The sequence below is a fragment of the Tursiops truncatus genome, chromosome 10 (assembly GCF_011762595.2).
Source record: "Tursiops truncatus isolate mTurTru1 chromosome 10, mTurTru1.mat.Y, whole genome shotgun sequence".
NCBI classification, from domain to species: domain Eukaryota; kingdom Metazoa; phylum Chordata; class Mammalia; order Artiodactyla; family Delphinidae; genus Tursiops; species Tursiops truncatus.
The window spans coordinates 21076488-21097084 of record NC_047043.1 but is presented as its reverse complement, the minus strand read 5'-3'; the positions used below and the strand labels follow the sequence as shown (position 1 = coordinate 21097084).

The window sequence follows — 20597 nt, the reverse complement described above, 5'->3', positions numbered from 1 at the left end:
ACAAGAAAAGGAGGCGTGAAGAGTTTTTAAATAAATGGAGTTTTAAAGGATCCACACAGGTAGGGGGGGGAAAAAAAGAACAACAACGCTGTTTCCGCCCGGTTTCGAACCGGGGACCTTTCGCGTGTGAGGCGAACGTGATAACCACTACACTACGGAAACTCAGTGGAAACTGCTCACCCCTGCTGATAGTTCTCCCGACAGAGCACGCCCCTCCCTCCCTCCTACTTCCTCACTTCCTCCCCCCCGCCCCCGCCCCCCCCCGCCCCGCCCCCCCCCCCCCCCCCCCCCGCCGCTTCGTCCCAGCAAATGTGCGTGGTTAATATGCGCGTGCGTCTTGTACCACTCTCCCAAATCAGAGAGGCCAATTAGATGCGCAAACCAAGCCCCTGCAGCGTACAGATCTGAAGCGAAATTCTTAATAATTTATTCTGGAAATGACCGGATGGCGGAGAACAAAAGAGACTTCAATCCCTTCACTATTACTTCTCAATCTGAACTTCTGGATCTTAATTTCTTCCTCATTGCTTACCAGGTTACCTCAAACCCATCCTCCAGCAGGAATGAGCTGGTGGGGCTGGGCGTGACACGGGGCCCACGCACGTTTCTCAGTCTGGCTTTGGCTAGTGCCACCGCATGGCCGGACGCGGAATTTGCTCTGCAAAGGAATGTTGACCCTGGCTGTGGTCAAAAGCGGGGCCTTCTCACTCCTGAGACTTCCAGGCAAACTTCACCTTGTAATGGATTTTCTAACTCCATCGGGTTCCTCAGTGGTCGGCAGAGGAAAGAAGTAAAACGGTGATGTGTACTCCGAGCCAGCCAGGAGTCGAACCTGGAATCTTCTGATCCGTAGTCAGACGCGTTATCCATTGCGCCACTGGCCCTGCACCTGAGCAGTTAGCAGGCGGGCATGCCTTCATCAGAAACCAGGCGGCGGCAGCCGGTCCACCTTGTGGGGGTCTGCGCCTGGCCCTGAAAGCCCCGTCCTCCTGGCTAACTCAGACTGCAGCGCGTGGCCTCCCCAGGCGGCCAGTTAGTCTGCACGGGCCCTAGCGTCTGTGCTGCTTTCTCAGTCTGTCTGTACAGACCCTGGCATTCTCTGCCCCAGTACCATCTCTTCGTTCATGCATTCATTCATTCAACCAATATGGCACCGGAAATACAACTGTGAAGAAAACAGAGGTGATCCTTGCTGTCAAGAAGATTGCATGGACGTAGCGAAGACGATAATAAAGCACTAAATAAATAAAATAATGGTGATAAGCACTTAGAGGAAAAAAGACAAACGGGAAAGAGAATGGAAAAGCCCAGCAGGAAAGGTTATGAACAATAAATACGGGTATCAGGGAAAAGAGCGACCTGGAACTGGGGAAATCTCCAGGGCAAAGGCATGGAGGTGGGAGCGTGCATGGGATGTTCCAGCAATGTCGAGAAGGCCAGTACTGAGCGGAAAGGGCTAGGAGACCTCCGGGAGATGACCTCTGGCCTTGTACACCCTTGTATGGGCTTTGGCTATTACTGTGTAGGAAATTGGAAGCCGTTGTAGGGTGACAATATATCTGACATTCTTTCTTGTCTCTCCTTGGGTCGTTGAAAACATTTTATTTCCAATATTTACTTAAGCAAGACTCTATGCTAAGCACCCTCACCGCATGCTGCTCCTACCTCAGGACATACATTTCAGAATTTGACACCTTTAAAAGGAGCATTTGTTTGCTTTCTCAGGAAGCGTCTCTTATATATGCCTTTCAGCCTGTCTATATTTCTGAGAAGGAATCATTATCTCCATGCCTGGTGAGCATCGTAAATAAGTTGAGGGCTGGGGACACACAGTTTTGAGAGCATTAGCCCTCTGTGGCCCCCTTTGCCTGGCAAAGCAATAAAGCTATTCATTTCTATTCACGCCCCCAAAAAAGAACTAAGTTGAGGGCTACTAAACAGAGTAAAACTGCCTGACATTGAGAATGTACACATTGTGTTTAGAAAATCTTTGTTTGCCGTTCATAAGGTTGCAACATCCCTTAAGAAAAATGTACATGTTCCTGTTTCTGCATAAACATTAAGGTAGATCTAGTTAGGGATTTCTCCCTAGATAGTAAATAGGGGTCTTCTGACCAGATTTGGTATTATGTACCCCTAGGAACTTTGGTGGTTATAGACTCCATCACAGAATAATACTTTTAAATATAAATTAAAAAGATAAATACATAAGATTTCAAGGGGAAAACAATTATATTGAAATATGTTATCAAACTATTAAAAATTTATAATATTTATGCTCCTTTATTAATGCACCAAATGATAATATCCAGCAGGAGTTGTAATAAATACTATAATTTCAAAGCAGTAATGAGCATAAATAATATTTTAAGAAATTTGCAACAATTGTAATTTTCTGTGAAAATATTTGTGATTGCCAATAGTGATAAAGTCAAAAGGACTGAAATATACTGTGCTTTGTTGCCTACATTCATAATGGAAGAAAATACAAAATTTCAGTAAGAAGTTAGTCAAAATAAAAATTTATTTTCCCATCTGAGCTTACAGACTATCCCCTCCCCATCAGAAGAAAAAGATTTCTGTTCTAAAGAGGAGTTTGGAAACATGAACAATTGCGCCTGAATTTTCAGAAATGAAGCTGTATGATTAGGCAACTCAAGCTGGCTGTTCTCTGCTCTCTGTACATCCCCTGCTCTACCAGTGCCTGCTTCACCTACACCCTACTTACATGACTGACCTTCCCTCTTAATTGTAGAGCCAAATCAGTAAATGCCTACATACTCACCCGGGGCCCCAGCTACTGATTGTTCTAATCTTTAGATCAGAACATCTCCACCAAGATAGCTTATCAAAGGGGTGGTGAGGGGTATGCTCCTCAGCTGGTTTCCCTGGTAACAGATGAGCCAACCCGATGTCAATTCCCCATATAACTGGTAACCTCCCTCTTCCCCTGGGAGCGAAGGCTACTGCCAAGTACCGAACACGGTGGGGTGTCACTCCAGGACCTGGCTTCAGATGTGTAAGATCCCCCATCCATTAAACCACTGATGTCTCTGTAGCTGACTCTGAGCTCTTTCCTCCGGTCTTGAAGGGGGGCAGGTACAGGGCTTGCAGGCCTGTGGGGCGCAGCTCAACAGAAGCAAACTGAGGTACCTCTTGATTCTATTTTATCCTCATCACATACCCAGGATGGGAAGGCCAGATTCCAGGGCATCCCTGGAAGTCACAGCTCCCATCTCGCACCTCTAAAATGGGTTTCAACCCAGCTAGCTGGAGGCCATGCTCACACCTGCTCTCCTCATGTCTGCAAAGACCTCCCCTTGTTTTGAAGGGTTTTTTTTGTTTTTGTTTTGCCTTGAAGGTCTTGAAAGCTTCTTTTGGCGGCCTCAGATTTCTCTGCTCATGCTCTGACATGAGCTGAGGCATGCTTTCATTTTGTTTTTAGATATCTTTCTACTGGGACTTCTTTTCTGAGAGTTCCAGTTTCCAGCTTCCAGTCTTTTCTTCAGTAGTTGTTCCAGTCAGAGAAAGAGAAACAGAGTCCAGAAAAAACAGAACCAGTAGGAAAATATACGTGTATTTCTAGGAGTTGGCTTACGTGATTGTGGGGCCTGGGAAGTCTGAAATCTGTAGTGTAGGCTGGCAGTCTAGAAAATCTCAGGCAGGAGCTGATGCTACAGTCTTGAGACAGAATTTCTTCTTTCTTAGGAAAAGCTCCATTTTGCTCTTAAAGTCTTTAACTTGTTGGATAAGGCCCACTCACATTACTGAGGATAATCTCTTACTTATAGTCAACTAATTGTAGACGTTAACCACATGTACAAAAATACCTTCACAGCAACATCTAGATTAATGTTTAATTGAATAACTGGGCTCTATAGACTAGCCAAGTTGACATGTAAAACCAGCCATTACTGCGGTGGACTCTCCTCCTCCTCTGGGTCACAGTGCACTATTCTTCCAGTTTCTCTCCCAAGCATTTGGAAAATAGTAGCACTGCCAGCCATTTCCACTGTCAGCAGTCTATGACACCACGATCTGCACCTTCTCCAATTTCAGTTGTGTGGAACAGAGCCATTGTGAGGGGCCTTTCCATGGTCTTTGCAGGTCACACCCAGATTTCTGGAAGTGATTGCTCTGAGTCTTAATTTTTCTCCCAAGACTTGTCTCTGGCTTGTTAAAAAACTCCTTTGACTTCCCAGAATTTCTGTGCAAATTTTGACAGCTGCCAGTCTAAGGAAAAACCCAGACCAAATATTGTTGGCTCTGTTGTCTTTCTGAATGTCTACCACAGTTTGGTCAAAGTCACGTTAGGTGTGACTCTGCTGTTTATGATTATCTTGGCTCCAAGCACATTAATAATACAATGGTTAATCTTATACTATTAAAGAAATCGGTGCTTATTTCATGGAGTGAATCAGACTGTGTGTTGAGTTCATAGACTTTCAATCGTTTTATGAAAAAGAAATCTAGCAGAGTCATGGGCTTTTTAACCTCTCCCCCAAATCATGTTTGTAGGCAGAGATTAGTGCCAATGGCTGGTTTAAAGTGAGACAGAGAAATCCTTCAATATTGATACAGTTCAGAAATACTGAAATGTTAATTTCAACATTTTCAGAACGGCAACAGATTTCAAGCAAGCAGCCAATCATAATTACGGGTTTCATTTGGGAAGTTACTTTCACAGCTATGGCAACAACTTGTAAACTCTTCCGAATTCCACTAAAGCCCTTTGCCTAAGGACGGATCTATTTCACAGAGAAGAGGATGAATTTGGAACAGTTACAAATACACAAGTCCCCATGAAAATATAGAAATTTTTGTGAATGCTTTCAATTTGACAGCTTGTCAAGCAGATCCTTTGGACAAGTTTTCGGACAAGAAAGCGTCTCTCTTCCTCTAGCTTCAGAGGAGAGGAGACTGCTCCTTTATCTCTTTCCAAACAAGGTTTTAATGATGAAGTCTTGAATTTTTTAAAGATGCAACTTAGTTAAGCAAGAAGCAGGCGGTGGAACCCAATTTTACGGAAACAAATGGGGGTAAGGAAGAGCTGGAATTTTAATTAAAATCCGTGAAATAAAGAACACATAGCTTGCTTCCTGCAGGGACCAGTTCTTGATGTTGGAAGTGTTCTGGTCTAAATGTGGCCAATTTCCTCTCCTCCAGGGGCCCCAGGTCATAATTCACCCAAGGAAGCTGCAGCTGCTGAACTCTTGCCCTTCCTGGCAGTTCCGGAAAGACTCCTCTGGCGCCGCCTGAGGGTTCAGGCTCGCGCCAGAGTTTCCCTCACCCCACCCCCGCGCGGAGGGTCTCAGTTTTCCTATGGCTGCGCGGTCTCTTAGGTCTTTGGGGGCGAAGCAGAGGTTCATCTTTAGTGTCTGAGAGACCATCTTGGGGGGCTCGTGAACCTCAATAACGAAGAAAGAGATGCTCAGAACAAAAGCTAAGATCATTCCTTTTCTATGTCTATTTGCAACCACGCGGACGTGTTGGCTCCGTGGCTTAGCTGGTTAAAGCGCCTGTCTAGTAAACAGGAGATCCTGGGTTCGAATCCCAGCGGGGCCTTTTGTGGTTTTCCTGCCTTGGAAAAGGGTATGGGGGATTAAAATGTAATCAATCTTAAGGGTAAATTTTCCCTACGGAGTTTCACGGAACTGTGTTATATGAGTCTGAGGGTGGGGACAGTTTTATCGTTTACAAAAAAGAAAAAGAAGAAACAAAGATGAATTTGTTTTTCTTTCAGAAGAATTTCTATCTTTCTTGACGTTCTTGCATTTTTATGTAGTGTTTTTTCAGCAAGCAAAAAGGGAACCAGGGAAAGCAGAAGGCAAAGTCGCCAGATTTAAACTATAAGCAACATCATAATCTCTGGTCATTCTATTATTTTTCCTGGGGAAATCCCAAATGGATGCACTTTCATAATCTACAGGCATTATGAATGACTGAGAAATGCGTTGTTGAGAAGATTGCAGCATCTCAATTCATAGCAGCCACTAAAATCCAACTATACAATGCAAGTTGTAAATAAGTATTTTAAAAGGTGGTCTTGTGGTCAGAGTTTTTTGGAAAGGAAAATCAAAGAGAAAAATATTTGTCCCCGTGATTTCAGAAAAGAAGCTGTGAGGGAGAAGCATCCTTTTGATTGCATATCCACGGAGTGGATAGCCCACTAGAACACACAGACCTGAAGCTGTTAGCATGCAGGCTGACTTGAAGGAGCAGTCCAGGAAGGGCTGAGGTGCCTTCTTCCAAACTCTCTGTAAGAGAGAGGAAGGAAACATGAGAGGTGGAAGAGAAGTCTGGAGTTTTAATCATTACTGGGCCCCTTTACATAGAAACTCAAGACCAGGGAAATGAAGTTCACTGTAACTGTTACCCTCTTACTCATCTCCCAAGACCAAGCTCCCCTCCACCTGGCCCAGAAAGTCCCACCAACCTGGCTTTTACCTTCAGAGCACATTATTTTATGTAGATGGTCAAGGGTTGAAATGTGATCTCCTGTTCTGCCTGCAGAAACACAATGTCCCAACACTTTGAAGAATAGTTCAGGAAACAATTCTTCTTTTATGGAGACTTTCTCTACTCACTATGAAGCTTGATTCCCCACTTTTCTTTATAGGCATCACAGCAGTGGAGAGTACCAATGAAAATTCAATTAATAATCAAGCTGAGAAGAAAAAAAAGCGGATTTTATTTGAGCTAAACTGAGGATTATAACCAGGAAACAGATTCTCAGAAAGCTCTGAGAAATGTTCCACCTGTTCGAAGTCGAATGCACAGTCATATACATTTTCGAGACAAAGGATAGTACATCAAAAGGTACGGATGTGTTTGCTGACATTTTACATAAAGTTCACCAAGGCTATATATAGTCCATGTAAGCATGTACAAAGGGAGCAGCAAGTCACCATGACCCCCTACAAATTTGGTAAAGAACGCTATTCTTTTAAGAAGTTACATCGCTAGCATCAGCAGAGAGGGGGAAAATATGATCTTTATGGTGGAGCAGTCACTCCCATCTTTGAAGTGCTCTGTTTAACGTGTAATGCAAATGCACACTGCACATGAGGGAGGAGGTCCAAACAAACACAGAGAGAGAATATTATGTTTAATTTTTCTTGCCCTGCCTTCAAATATAAATTTTATTTCATCAAAAGACAGACCCTCTTTTTCACATTCTCCTACCTTCTGCTCAAAAAAGTCTTTTTCCCAGGCCCGGATTACACACCTCCCTCAAATGGTGAGGCCAGCTGCGTCCCAGTATAGATGTCAACACTAGACCAATCCTTCATCCTGTCACCAAACCTGCCTTAACCTTTACCCTTCTACTCCATCAGGCTCTAGGAATACCTTTACAAGGATGCTTCCAGCCAAGTGGCCCTCAATAGATTGCCTGATCTGTACCAGTGAGGTAGTGTTGCTGGCTACTGAAGTTATAGAATATTCCAGGTGAGGAATCTAACCATCTCTCCCCAAAACCTAAAAATCTTCCGAACTCTCCATGTATCAATCGTGAAAATGATTTATGTGTACAAGTGGAAATGGTTTACAGTCAAATGCTTGTTTTTCCACCCAGTGCCTATCACGTGGCAGGCACCATGCTAATCTCACGTGGCTCATGAGTTCCGTTCTAAAGAGGCTGGTGGGAGGATGAGTCAAACAGTTCAATAGCAATTACAGTAGAGTGGGATATAACACCATTGGGAGTGGAGGGTACTGTAGGCCACGCTTTGATACTTAACTCAGACTGGGTGGAGATAGAAGGAGGTGGGGAAGACGTCATGGAAGAAGTGACACCCAAACTGAGCATGGAGGAGATGTAGGCAAGATCGAGGCAAGAGAGTGGGCTGGAGAGAGAAGTGGAAGAGGTGCTCCAAGCAAAGGGAACAGTGTGTGCCTAGAGGTGAGAAAGAGGACGCTCAGTTCAGGTAAGCGGAAGCAACTAGAGAATGGGGTGTACAGATCTTGAAATTCTTCTTTGCCTGGCGATGACCATAGGCCCATAGGCATCCTCATAATTTGTGGCAGGGGTCCCCAACCCCCGGGCCACAGACCAGTACCGGTCGTGGCCTGTTAGGAACTGGGCTGCACAGCAAGAGGTGAGTGGCGGGCGAGCAAGTAAAGCTTCATCTGTATTTGCAGCCGCTCCCCATCGCTCACATTACTGCCTGAGCTCCGCCTCCTGTCAGATCAGCAGCGGCATTAGATTCTCACAGGAGCGCGAACCCTACTGTGAACTGCACAAGTGAGGGATCTAGGTTGAGCACTCCTTATGAGAATCTAGCGCCTGTTGGTCTGAGGAGGAGCTGAGGCGGTGATGCCAGCGCTGGGGAACGGCTGCAAATACAGATCATCATTAGCAGAGAGGTCTGACTGCACAGACACCATAATAAGTCAATTGCTTGCAGACTCATATCAAAACCCTATCAGTGAGTGACAAGTGAAAACAAGCTCAGGGCTCCCACTGATTCTGCATTATGGTGAGTTGTATCATTATTTCATTATATATTACAATGTAATAATAATAGAAATAAAGTGCATAATAAAGGTAATGCCCTCGAATCATCCCGAAAACATCCCGCGCCCCCCTCCTTGGAAAAACTGTCTTCCACGAAACCAGTCCCTGGTGCCAAAAAGGTTGGGAATTGCTGATTTATGGCATCAAGAGAACCACAGCTGGACTTGGTTTGACAGTTGATAAGTCTCAAGTGTTTCATGTTTTCTTTTGAAAAGACCATACATTACCAAAGCAGTATGGATGGAACTTGAATTTACAAGTTGTGGATCAAGTGGAACCTCTAGCTGGGCTGCTGAGATTCTCCTATGGAGATGTACAGCTAAAAGGGTCTTTATTTCCCATTTCTTCCTGGGTAGCAACACTCATCTACTTGCTCCATACCTGTTTTTGCTGCCGACATGTCTATTCCTCAGGGTAGGAGCTGCACCTGTCCTGTTCACAGGCGTTGGCAAACAGTGGGTGCTCAATTACAACAACAAAAAGATTTATTAGGCATTTATGCCTGGGATTTATCAGGCCTTTATTATTTGCCATGCACTTTGTATATACCAAATCATGCAATCTCACAGCATACATATGGGGTAAGTTTCAATTATTTCCTCCATTTTAAAGAGGAAGTCACCAAGGCAAGGGATACAAAGTCATTTGCCTGGAAGGTCATACAGCTCGTAAGTGGCAGAGCCCAGGTAGCCTGAATAGCGTTGGACCCACCTAGTGACCCTCCAGGCACTTCTGAGTGCTTCTCCTATTACCCTAGGAGTTGTGCCTATTTGCCGTTTCCTCCTTTCTCATGTTTCCAGGGCCCACGTGGGGACCCTAAATGGGCAGAAATGGACGATATGTGGTCACCTAGGCAATAAAGGGAAACTTCATTTGTTTGTTCTTTTCTAGCCTTGCTAATGACCATCTTTCTAAGACATACCAATTCACTTTTCTTTCAGTGTATGTATGAACCTTTCTGTGAGTTCTGAGGAATTTAGAGGAGAGAGAGGGCAGAACAATTCTAAATATCAATAATCATAAGAGATTCACCCTATTTTCTGCCTTTGTAACCTGTTATTAGATTAGATTTCTTTTTTAAAAAAGGAATGGAGAGGAGAAAATTTCAGTCACCTGAGGTTTTTGATTTTGGGGGGCTTTGCAATAAATTATGTAAAAATAATATTCACTATCCAAGTTCTGAGTTCAGAATAGAAACACTGTAGGTTAATATTTGTAACTGTAGTATTAATGCTCAAAATAAGCGGGCTGGACGTCAGGAAAATTGAATTTGAGGGATGTTTCTGGAGATGTCACTAAACATGAATTCGTGTGTGTCTAAATCTTCCTTCCTGGGTCCTGGGTCCTGGGTGCTGTTCTGAACTGCAAAATTTGTAAACTGTTAGACCCTCATGACCTGCAAGTCAATCCTGCAGAAAATCTTACACAGCTTCATAATGTAATACATAGGAAGATGTTCATTGATAGCACCCTTATTTGTGGTGGGAGGGTGTTGGACCTAATCTGGGAGTCATCCCTGGGTGAGGACACACACTGCAGACCTCTGTGCAATAATTAAAAATAATAGTTCTAGATGGGGTCTAGAGGTACGCACAGCAACACAGATTGAAAAACTGGCACACACACACACACAAAACCGTGGCATGAAAGGGACAAAGTAAAAATAGAATGAGATATATGACACAGTGTCATTTATGTAAATTAAAAACGCATGTACCGAAACCAAAAATACATGTTCTACAAAAACATATAGCAAGAAAGAAAAGGATGATCTTTCCAGTGATTTCTTATGGGGGTGGGAGACGAAAAATGAAATTGAAAGGCAATTAAAAAGGAATCCATAAATAAATAAAACAAATGAAGGGCCCTGTGGACATCAGTGATAAATAATTGAGGAGTAACATTCATTCGACTCCTTGAATGTGAAGGAGAGAGAGAGGGACAGACAACTAGAGACAGTGAAAGGAGATGAGATTACAATGACTAGATCTTAAATTGTGTTCTGGGTACAGAGTGCTTTCATTCTTTTTTTAAAATATTTTAATTTTTTTATTTCGGATAATTTATTTAAAAAAAGAAGGATGAATCCACGAGGTGAACATGGAAGAATGTGATACACATACAATCGTTGAATAGTTTGAAAAGCGAACTGTCAGGAGTGGGATTCGAACCCACGCCTCCAGGGGAGACTGCGACCTGAACGCAGCGCCTTAGACCGCTCGGCCATCCTGACTCGCCGTTTGCGTACGACGCTCGGGTTTCATTTCGTGTCTACTTCAACGCTAGTCAACTTTTTTTTTTTTTTTTCCCTGAGGATGTGGAAATTCTTCGGTTAAAAAGCGAAACCACAAGTTTGCGAACGGACCCGGACGCCGACCCTGGGTGGAAGCGCAGGATAAGTGCCGGGTTGCCGGGGCCGTCGGGGGGCGTCTTCTGCGTGAAAGCGGATTCGATTCCAGGCTGCCGCGGGCGTGGCGGCGCGGGCCTGGGTACCCAAGAGTAAGGGAACTTTTTCTCCATTCTCGACAGAATTCTTGTTCAAATAATGGCACCCACGTTGCTGAAGTTGCCTTACTTAAATTGACACCTGCTCCCAGGAGGTTTTAGGCTATTTATTCAGTTTGTTGCTCGCCGAGGCCCAGCCCTCTCGGGCGCTCGCTCATTCCTCCCTCCTGTCCTTTCTGTTGTAAATCTCCCCGCTGGGGTTACCCTGGGGACCGGTGTAAGGGTGTCCGGGTGTCTTGCTTCTTGTTCCGAGTTATCCAGCTGTACATTGAGGATTTGTGGACTTTTCTGTATGGATGTTATACCGTTCTCAAAAGGAGGCCTCAAACTGAGACCAGTTCTGCCTTTCACTTTCTACAAGTGTATCGCTTTATCTTCCATTAATTCTTATGGCTTTCCTAAATCTCTGTTTATGTCCAGCAAAGCTACCAGATCTGTACCACAAAGAGTTTCTAATTGGTATGGAGCACTCCTCAAAGAGAATTTAGTTCAGATCCTTAGAACTAAACCATGGAGATATAGTTTTTTTGTTTTGTTTTTTTTTTAAGGAGAGGATAAACCCAAATTTTGACATCGGTTATATTTGAGTGATGAGATTTTGATCATTATTTTTTTTAATGAACTTCCATATGTATTCAAGGAAAAAGGCTATTTCCATTTTAAATTTTAAAATGAGAGTAAATGTGCATGTAGTTGGGAGTGGACTCAGAGGTTTTGAGAAGGAATTTGGAGGAGACCTGAGTGGGTCTGGAGGCAGAAGGGACAGATAGATAAATTGGGATATGCAGAGAGATGGCGCGGAACAGTTGTTGTTGATAAGGGATGATAGAAGTTGTACAGTTATTTTTCTCTTAATTTGAATGTCTGAGCTCAACTATCTCACAGAATCTCTGTTAAAGAGAGGCAGGCCCTTTCAAACATGTGATGACCAGAGTTGGCATTTGGTGTGTGAAATGAAGTCTATCACTATCATTTCAGTAGCATTTGCGTTTTGGGGCTGATCTTTAGCTGTGGGGTGAGAGGTTTTTGTTTCTGGTTAAAAAAGAAAATCAGGCCTTGGAAATACTACAATTATTTGCAGTGGTGGAAGAGACGCCTTTTTGGTGCTTCTAAAATCACAGTATCACCGATTCTGCTTCAGGTGATTAAGACGGGCTTTGGCAAAGCATCAGCAAGGCCACCTTTCTTCTCTTTTGGAAGGTTTGAAAATAAAGCCAGAACGACCAAGACTGTTCATTTCTTCCAGGCACTGGTAGCTGGTGCCAGCTGGAAAGACAGCCTCAGGGCTCATCAGATAAGTGCCTCATGTGAAGAGGCTAAACCTGGGAGGGGGGTGGACACAGATGTTTCCTAAGAATCTACTACCAGCTCAGTACTGTGTTTGGTAACCATTTTCCTTGAAGATCATGAGGAAATAGGAAGGGGAGAGAAGTCGCAGAAGTAATTAAAACCTATGACGAGTTCTCTTTCTACTCTCAGAGAGGGGTTCCTGTGGCAGCCCCATCTATTCGGAGTGAGATTTTACATATACATTTCAGGACACACATTGTACATTAAACTAGCAAAACAGCTGCTTGAGGTTCTCGAGTATTTTTAAAGAACTTCGGACTTTGTTTCTTGAACTTGTTTCTTTGTTTTTTGAACTTTTTTACTTTCTAAAAGTACAATTTGAACACAAATGAATACTTTTTTTTCTTTCCCGTGTGTGGGCCTCTCACTGTTGTAGCCTTTCCCCTTGCGGAGCACAGGCTCGGACGCGCAGGCTCACCGGCTATGGCTCACGAGCCCAGCCGCTCGGCGGGATGTGGGATCTTCCCAGACCGGGGCACGAACCTGTGTTTCCTGCATAGGTAGGCGGACTCTCAACCAATGCGCCACCAGGGAAGCCTGTAAGCTGCTTGATTTGCATTAAGGTCAGACCCTCTGTGAGGGGGACTATTCCTGATCCTTGCTTGGGGCAAATAGGGAAAAGTGGGCATCTCACTGAACTATCAGGGCCTTCAGAGTAGGAATCCAAAGGGCCTTTCCTCTGGAACGGTGGTTTAAAGATCGCCCAAGTTTGTTTGTTTTTCCAATTATGAGGCACCACCACTAAAATTTCCCAAACATTTCCTCCAGAGGCTAAGGGCGGGTAGCCATTGGCACTGTGGCCTTATTGTAAATAGCTGGACAGTCCTGGGACAATAGCCCCTTCCCTGGTGAGCCCACTGCCATCAGGTCTGGGGATGGGTCTTGGATAAACAGAACCACACTGCTTTGGCTCACTGCATTCCCACGCAGGTTTCTTTCCTCTGTTTTTGTTTCAGTTCCACTTGTTGGGATAAAGAAAGGAAGGTGCAGATGCTGTTTTCAGCAATCAGACAGACTTATTTATTAGGTTAAGACCATGGGCGACATCTATCCTGGAAACTGGAAAACCCAGTGGAAATGGAAGGTTGGAGCCTGGGTAAATATGCAGTCTATTGGGAAGACAAGACACACATATATAGGAAAATGCAAATACAGACAACTGCGATCAATCCAGCTGTGCTGACACAATGGTGCAGCCTTCAGGGAACCCTGAGGAGAAGCAGCGTGTAGGAAAGCTGGGTGGGGAGGGAGCGACTGGTGGTGCAGTGTGGAAGTGGGTGGTGGTCGAAGCTAATTAAAGGTATGGTGGAGGGTCTAAACCAAATGTTGGGTTGAGGCTGAGACAATGGCTGATAAAGTGGTGATCTTACTGAACGATGATGCCTGGAAATGCCTCTGAAATGGAGAGATTCTAGATCAAAAAGAAGAAGAGAACCTGAGACTTGTGGAGTCAACAAAGTGAGGTTGAGATGAGCCCCAGGCAAGGGAGAAACACGGGTGCAGAGAGGGGAACAGGGCCGAGGCATGGCTGTGAACACAACCTTTGAATTTTATCTAAAATTCTCCCCTCTATCAAACGTTCTGTCTGATCCCTTAGCCCTGCTCATTTCATCTCTTCTTTACTCTCCTTGCCAATTGCTCAGATCCACCCCAGGGGATATGACTTAAAAAATTGGACATATAGGCCCTAAAACTCTAGGGGCAGGCCAGATGTCCATCAATGGCCTGGGTTCACCTCACTTTCTTCTATCATGACTTCCCCCACAAGTTCCTTTATGGGATTTCAGCCTCGGATCTTCCCTTCCCAGGATCCTTTGGGTTTTCTGCTTGCCTAAAACCTGTTCCTGTACATATTCCTATTCTGGACACCAAGATGTTTCTGTCACAACCCTAGGCCAGCCTAAGCCCATCTTGATCCCTGAGCTTCAAGTGCCTTCCGATAGGCTTTGCCTCAAGGGCATGGAGAACGCGAGAAGCAGTTGGAGTCCCCTCTCCGCCCCCTGAATATTGAAACAGAAACGGAAACAGATTTGGAAGGTCCTACACCCCACACTCTATCAGCAGCAACACAACCTTCTCAAGATTAATTAATCCCTACCCAACAGGAAGAAACAGGGGCTGGGTACAGCTGGCAGATGAAGCCCCAGGGGGTGATAGAGAAGGGGGTAAGAGCGAAGGGAAGCGGTTGAGCTGGGGTATTCCTTAAGGTACCCGTTGGCTGGGCTGGGGAGGGATCAGTTTAGAATGGAGGGTGTCTGTATCCCCAGAGGCAGAGTCCTGCCCTGTGGGCGAGAGTGGGATGTCCTTAGAAAGGTCCTTGGGATCAGCAACTACTGTGACTCCCTCAAGCCCATTAGTGATTGGGCAGATGGTCAGGGGCTTTTTACCACAGGACCACAGGCAGAAGAAGGGCCGGAGGGGGCCTGAGAAAGAGGCATTAGAGAAAGTATAGATATGGGATCCATCAGTCATGTTGTAGAAGCAGATGTCTCCTGACTCACAGTCCAGGAAGATCCCAACTCGGCGGGGGGGTCCCGCCAATGGGAGAGGGGTCCGCAGGGGGGTGAGAGCCCAGTACCCGTTTCCATACAACTCCACAGCCCAGAACCCATTCTCGGGAGTCATGGGGTCAAATCCTTTCTTCATCACGTTCTCCCTACACACCCCGATTGCCCAGTCAGTCCTGTCTCCCACCTCCACCTCCCAGTAATGTCTCCCCGAGGTGAAGGCCTCACGACCCAACACACAAGGCCAGGAGTCAAATCTCTCTGGTTTCTCAGGCAGTTTCTGACGTGAATCTTCCAGTCGGACAGATTTTGAATCCTCATACAGAAAGAGGTGGGGGTGGGCGGTATCTGGATCCAGAGTCACATCAACTAGAGACAGAGAGAAAGTGAGTCTGAATATCAGTGAATGTTAAAGGTTGAAAGAACTATCCTTTCTTCTCCAAAGAAGTGGGACACTGCTCTACAGTTGACAGGTCTCCTCCGGAAGAGAGCTGCCTGGCCTGCTCAGCTGTCTCTAGTCCCCTCTTCCATCCACAGCCACAGGGTGATTGATGTATGAACTGACTGTCCCCAGTGCCCCACGGGACCCTGTCAGAGGGGACTTGTCTTCTAGCCATCTTCCAAGGACCCTCTGTGTGCCTCAAGGAAAATGTTGAGGCCATTTGCCATCGTCTGTCCCCTCTATATCCCCATCACTAAAATATGTTAGTGGTTTTTATTTCCAAGTACTGTAGGACTTTGAATCCCTGAAAGGTAGCTCCTCGGAGCCCTTAAGATATTTAGTCACTGACCTGCATGCAGTGTAGCCTTTTTCCATTCTGCAAGGGGGGAGGGGGGAAAGAGTGTTATTGACACGTTTTATAATAAGAGAGAGAAAACCTTGTGGATGAAATAATTAGAAGAAGATAGAACTTACTGAGCTCTTCCAGGAGTTTCTCTGGAAAACAAACAGAAATACCTTAGTGACCTTCTAGAGTGGGCGTGAGGGAGGGGACAAAACAGGTGTAAGAAACGCACAAAGGAGTAACTGTTTACTTCATGACTACCTGATTGTTGAAGCATTATCAATAAATGAAGAACAGGGATTATGTTTTGTTTTCTAAGAAATATGCAGGAAGTTCCTACTGGCTTGGGATCAGATCTTTAGTCGTTACTGGGAAACCAAGTTAAAAGTAAGGATAGAGTCTGAAGGTGAGTAGTGAATAAACATCAGGTCTATTCTCTCAGAACTGGTTTTGACTCGTCTTGTACCCCAAACCTCTGTTATTCTTCATATTGGGTGCCACTGACTTCAGGAGCCTTATAATCCCCTCTGACTTTCAGAATTCTAGAATCAGTTATCTTCCCATTGGCAGTCATCCTAAAGGACTTGGATCCAACCCCACTTGGAAGCATTCCCAAAAAGAAGACTGGGATTCTATGTCTTACCTTTAGAGCTGAATTCATGCCTCTTCTGTCTGGATCTTTCCTTGTATAGTCTCCAAGTGAAAAATATGGACCCAATTGTGAGAAGTCCTAGGACCATCAAGACCACAGCCACAGCCACCATCCAGGGAGTCAGCCTTGGGAAGAAGGGAGCTAAAACAAAATCCCCAAGAAGGACATTTGTTGAGAAGCTCAGAGCAAGTCCAGCTCCTCTCCTGACTCCAAAAGGGGGTGGAAGAGAGGACCTCTCACATTCCTCCCATGGCAAAATAGTCCCTCCAATGCCACTCTGAGCTTTTCAGATAAATTTTGATCTTACGTAACAGAGAGCAGAGAAAGAGAGGAATGAAGATGAACAAGAGTCATTTGGGGACAGGACCTGTGAGATAAAAAATATAATGGACCAATTCCTGTTTTCATGGAAATTTCTCCTTAGCTATCAATGCAGGATGGGAGCCAAGGGGTTGAGGGAAGTAAATAAGGAAGGGGAAATGTCACATCTGAGTGCAACAGAATGGGACTCAATGACCAAAGAATAAGGAAAAGTCCCTGCCTGAACCAGAGACAGTGTGTAAGGAATAATGAGAAGATTTGCTTCCCTGAGGACCCTGGAAACTTAGACAGAGTTCTAGCATGGAATGGGGAGGAAGGCAAGGCAAGGGTGGAAACAGGAGAACTAATTTAGTTAGATCCAGAAGACCCCCCCCAAAGACAAAGCTTCTCTACCAAGATATATCTCCCAAGATAGAAAATCTGGAATTTGTATGAGATCTAGGTAAAATTTATGCCTTCAGAATCTCTACTCTTCTAGTGAGGCTGGTGGGGCTTGGTGGGCAAGAGTTTAGGTGGGGGAAAGCTTAAGGTGAGGAAAATAGACAAGTTTGCCATGAGGTTACAGCCGGGCAGGTGTCCCATGTGATGTGGCCCTGAAGCTGCGTCAAAAAGGAACCCAGCACTGATTTCACTGACCTGGTATAGAAATCTCTACTTCCTTCTCTTGGCCGAGAAGGAGGTTCCGGATACAGCAGGACACATTCTTCATGGAGGTGTCCCTGATGATCACTGAAGCTGCCACGGTGAACAGACCTTCTTCATCAGGGTTCCTGGACTCTGACACGGATGGAAACTCCTCTCCCTTGGGAGTTCGCCACTGTACCCGGGGCTCTGGGTACCATCCCACTGAGGTACACTCCAGCCAGATCTCTCCACTCTCTTGAACTTCCATGTGGATGTGAGGATCAGAGCCCAGAGCTATGGAGAAAGGAGACAACTTACTCCTTTAGCGGACATCCTTCTGGGAGGCTTATAACCACAGGGCTACGTAGTTTGAGAAAGAGAAACCCAAGGGAACTGGGGATGAGGGGGACTCATCTCCATAGTTTATTACACAAGGAAATAGAGGTATCAATAAAAGAATACATCTTATCAGAGAGGGGTGCTGTGTTGGGATTTAGTGTTGGAATTGTGGGCAGGAGTTTGGTGGACAGACAAGGGGTCCGGTCAGCGGGAACAGCAAGCCCAGTGGCTTAGGGGTGGGTTAGTGAGTCTAGGCTGGGAGCTCCAGAGATGGGAGAGAGCTCTGTGGTTGGAAGTATCATGAGAAGGCTTTGGGTAGGAAAAGGGCTAGGATTGAGAACGTAAGGATAAACAGAGAAGGAGTATCCTTGAGGAGAAGGGGGATTGGAGGTTCTTTGCACTGAGATTGTAGTTGACAATTTAAGTTTCACTTACCTGTGATACTGATTCAGGAATTTTCTTGAATGATTTCAACCTCATCTACCCCCACCCCCCAATTAAATTGACGTAAATCAACAGGAAGCTGTTTTTCCTTTCTGTTCAGCCTAATTATTTTCTTACAATTCCACAAAGTACAGAAAAACAGCTAGCTTCAGAGAAGAGTTCTTAAACACATATCCACAACTATTGGTTGAAATCCATATACCAAGTTGTGCGTGTACGTGAAAATGTGTATTCTTTTCATGAAAAGGGCCACCACCCTCAGCAGATTCTCAAAGGTGTCTATCACTCAGAAAAGGTAACAATGACAGTTTATGCTATCAAATCTCTAGGGCTTTATAACCAACCTTTAAGCTACTTCCCTAGAAAGGAAATATGAGTTATATATGATGCTGCCACGTGGGGCACTCTGTTATGAGGCACGGACCCAGATTTCACCCAGGTACTTTTCAAACTTTATATTTATTTGACTACATCCATGAAAAGCAATATAGTTGTATATTATACATTGTAGGGCAGTCGAGGCACAGTAATAATATCTTACAAGTACATAATGCTTTTAGAATTGACCGAGCAGTTTCTCATATATTGTCTCATTTCATTTCATTTCTGCAAAACCTTGCTTGAGAGGTGGTGCTTTCCAGTTTTACAGTAGGAAATATAGCTCAGAAAGAGGTCTGTTTGATGCCAAGTGGGAAAGTCGGACCTCAATGTATACTTTCCTCCTGAGTGTTTACCATTTTCCTTGTTGTTTTACTCTGAAATTTGGTTTGAAAGGAAAAAGGAAACAAAACCAAAAACTTTTGTAGGTAGATCAAGACCCTTAACAAGCAGCCATGCTCCATGATTTTAGGAAATTGGCCTTTGGGTTCTAATCCATGAAGCGGCGTCAAAGTATGCAGTGGGGTTGCTCACCACAGCCTTAATGTAATGGTGAAAAATAGACACAACTGAAATGGTTCATTCTGGGCTTTGATCAAGCAAACTATGGTCTATTAATAGAAGAGAATGTTATACAGTCATTGCATCTTACACTTCTTTAATTAATAACATGGGGAAATGCTTATGCTATAATTGAGAGAGAAGGGCAGGACATCATTGAAATAAAGCTCCGTCCAGAAAGGTAATTCCGCTGCTCCCTTTCCACTGTCAACTCAAACCCCCTTCCTACTCATCTCCTACCCTAGGCCTGCCAACCTCTTCCAGCCTAAAAGGGATTTGGGGAATGAATGTGATGGCTTCCAAATAACAGATCCATAGGAAAATATATCCCTCATGGAGTCACCGGAGAAAGTCAAAACCGGTCTACTCACCAGCCACCTTCAGAGGCACGGTGGCCTCTTCGTAGTTTTCGTCCTGCCTGAAAAAGCATCGGTACTCCCCATCATCAGAGGCCTTGACGTCCTGTATCCTCACAGCGACGCGCCCCTCCGCGATGCGGTCCTCCACCAGCGTCACTCTCCCCCGGTACTCGGCCATCTGCTCTCCGGGCTGCTCTCGCCCTTCCCGGCGCACGAACACCGCGGGAGAGATCTTCTCTCGGAACCACCGCAACTCCATGCGCTCGGCGCTCACGTTGGGGGAGAGGTGACAGGGCAACTCGGCATCTTCACCCACCACCGCCAGGATGGGCCCCGGGGGTCCAATCACGTCAAAGGGAGCTGCCAAAAAACCAGGAGGGTCAGACAGAATGTGGAGGTGGGAGATGAGGACTGATACAGACCAGGATCCCGCCGAAGGGCGGAGACTCTCCCACCATTTCTCTTATTCCTACGACAGCCCAAGGGAGCCCATCTCGACCCTTATGGAAGTCGCTAAGGAGAACCAAATGGGATTGTTTACAATTACTGAGAAATTTCAACCTTGTAGGCCAGAGAGAGAGAGAGAGAGAGAGAGGGAGAGAGAGAGAGAGAGAGAGAGAGAGACAGGGGAGACCTACCAGAATCCAGCTCGGGCACCTGGAGAATGAAGACGAGCAGACACCCAGGGAGACAGGAGTTTGGGAAGACTGCCATCTCCAGCCTTTGTGGGCAGCAAGATGCTGGTGGACTGGAGTTTGTCAGGAGCTTCAACCTAGGAGACAGATGAACGGATAGGAGATAGCTATGGGTTGTTGAGACACTGTTCTCCCAGCGTCCTCCCAGCACTTCTTTCCAACTTGGAAAGAGTCATTTGCACCTGAAGCTTCCTCCTTACCTCCCCACACAGGGCAGACTTTCAGGCCAGGCGGCCCTCAGCACGCTCTCACCGACCACCCTAAGTCTGGTCAATCTTGTCTGTATAAAACAACAAAATGGGCCCTGAATCCCCAAGAGAGACTTAGGATAAGGGAATTGTGAGGCATAGTACCCATTAATGGGTTTCATATAAATAGAAGAACCTTGGAACCACTGCCCTAAAAAACCTCTTCTTTCAAATACAATAATTTGGCATTTGCTTTTAGCAATGATAGTCAAGATACAGTGATGGAGGTAGAGATGGAGACCAGGGGAATAAGTTGGAGGAGAAAGGAAGAAAGATTGGGAGCAGATAGAACAAGAAAGGGGAGCTGAAGA

General features: G+C 45.3%; 1 protein-coding gene and 4 non-coding genes across 5 annotated transcripts; 1 reads left to right on the top strand and 4 right to left on the bottom strand.

Annotated features, from left to right (window-relative positions):
- Nucleotides 1-89: 89 nt before the first annotated feature.
- TRNAV-CAC (transfer RNA valine (anticodon CAC)) lies at nt 90-162 on the bottom strand. Its single transcript has one exon. It is a non-coding gene; the product is annotated as a tRNA-Val (tRNA).
- Nucleotides 163-811: 649 nt separating this feature from the next.
- TRNAR-ACG (transfer RNA arginine (anticodon ACG)) lies at nt 812-884 on the bottom strand. Its single transcript has one exon. It is a non-coding gene; the product is annotated as a tRNA-Arg (tRNA).
- A 4607-nt stretch (nt 885-5491) lies between these two features.
- Nucleotides 5492-5565, top strand: TRNAT-AGU (transfer RNA threonine (anticodon AGU)). The gene has a single exon. It is a non-coding gene; the product is annotated as a tRNA-Thr (tRNA).
- A 5103-nt stretch (nt 5566-10668) lies between these two features.
- Nucleotides 10669-10751, bottom strand: TRNAL-CAG (transfer RNA leucine (anticodon CAG)). Its single transcript has one exon. It is a non-coding gene; the product is annotated as a tRNA-Leu (tRNA).
- Nucleotides 10752-13391: 2640 nt separating this feature from the next.
- Nucleotides 13392-20110, bottom strand: BTN1A1 (butyrophilin subfamily 1 member A1). The gene is made up of 7 exons (XM_019944924.2): nt 19982-20110; nt 19356-19703; nt 17275-17556; nt 16309-16458; nt 15797-15817; nt 15672-15698; nt 13392-15249 (listed from the first exon to the last, which is right to left on the bottom strand). Exons 1-7 carry the CDS (start codon nt 20055-20057, stop codon nt 14576-14578), a joined length of 1578 nt encoding a protein of 525 aa, XP_019800483.1. The 5' UTR covers nt 20058-20110; the 3' UTR covers nt 13392-14575.
- Between the last annotated feature and the right edge of the window lie 487 nt (nt 20111-20597).

What these genes read in the sequence shown, in the direction of transcription:
- BTN1A1 (XM_019944924.2), bottom strand. Translation starts at nt 20,057, where the DNA reads ATGGCAGTCTTCCCAAACTCCTGTCTCCCTGGGTGTCTGCTCGTCTTC. An exon ending in GGTGCCCGAGCTGGATTCTG is followed by an intron (nt 19,704 to 19,981) that starts GTAGGTCTCCCC and finishes GTTTTTTGGCAG; the next exon opens with CTCCCTTTGACGTGATTGGA. An exon ending in AGTAGAGATTTCTATACCAG is followed by an intron (nt 16,459 to 17,274) that starts GTCAGTGAAATC and finishes ATTTTGTTTTAG; the next exon opens with CTCCCTTCTTCCCAAGGCTG.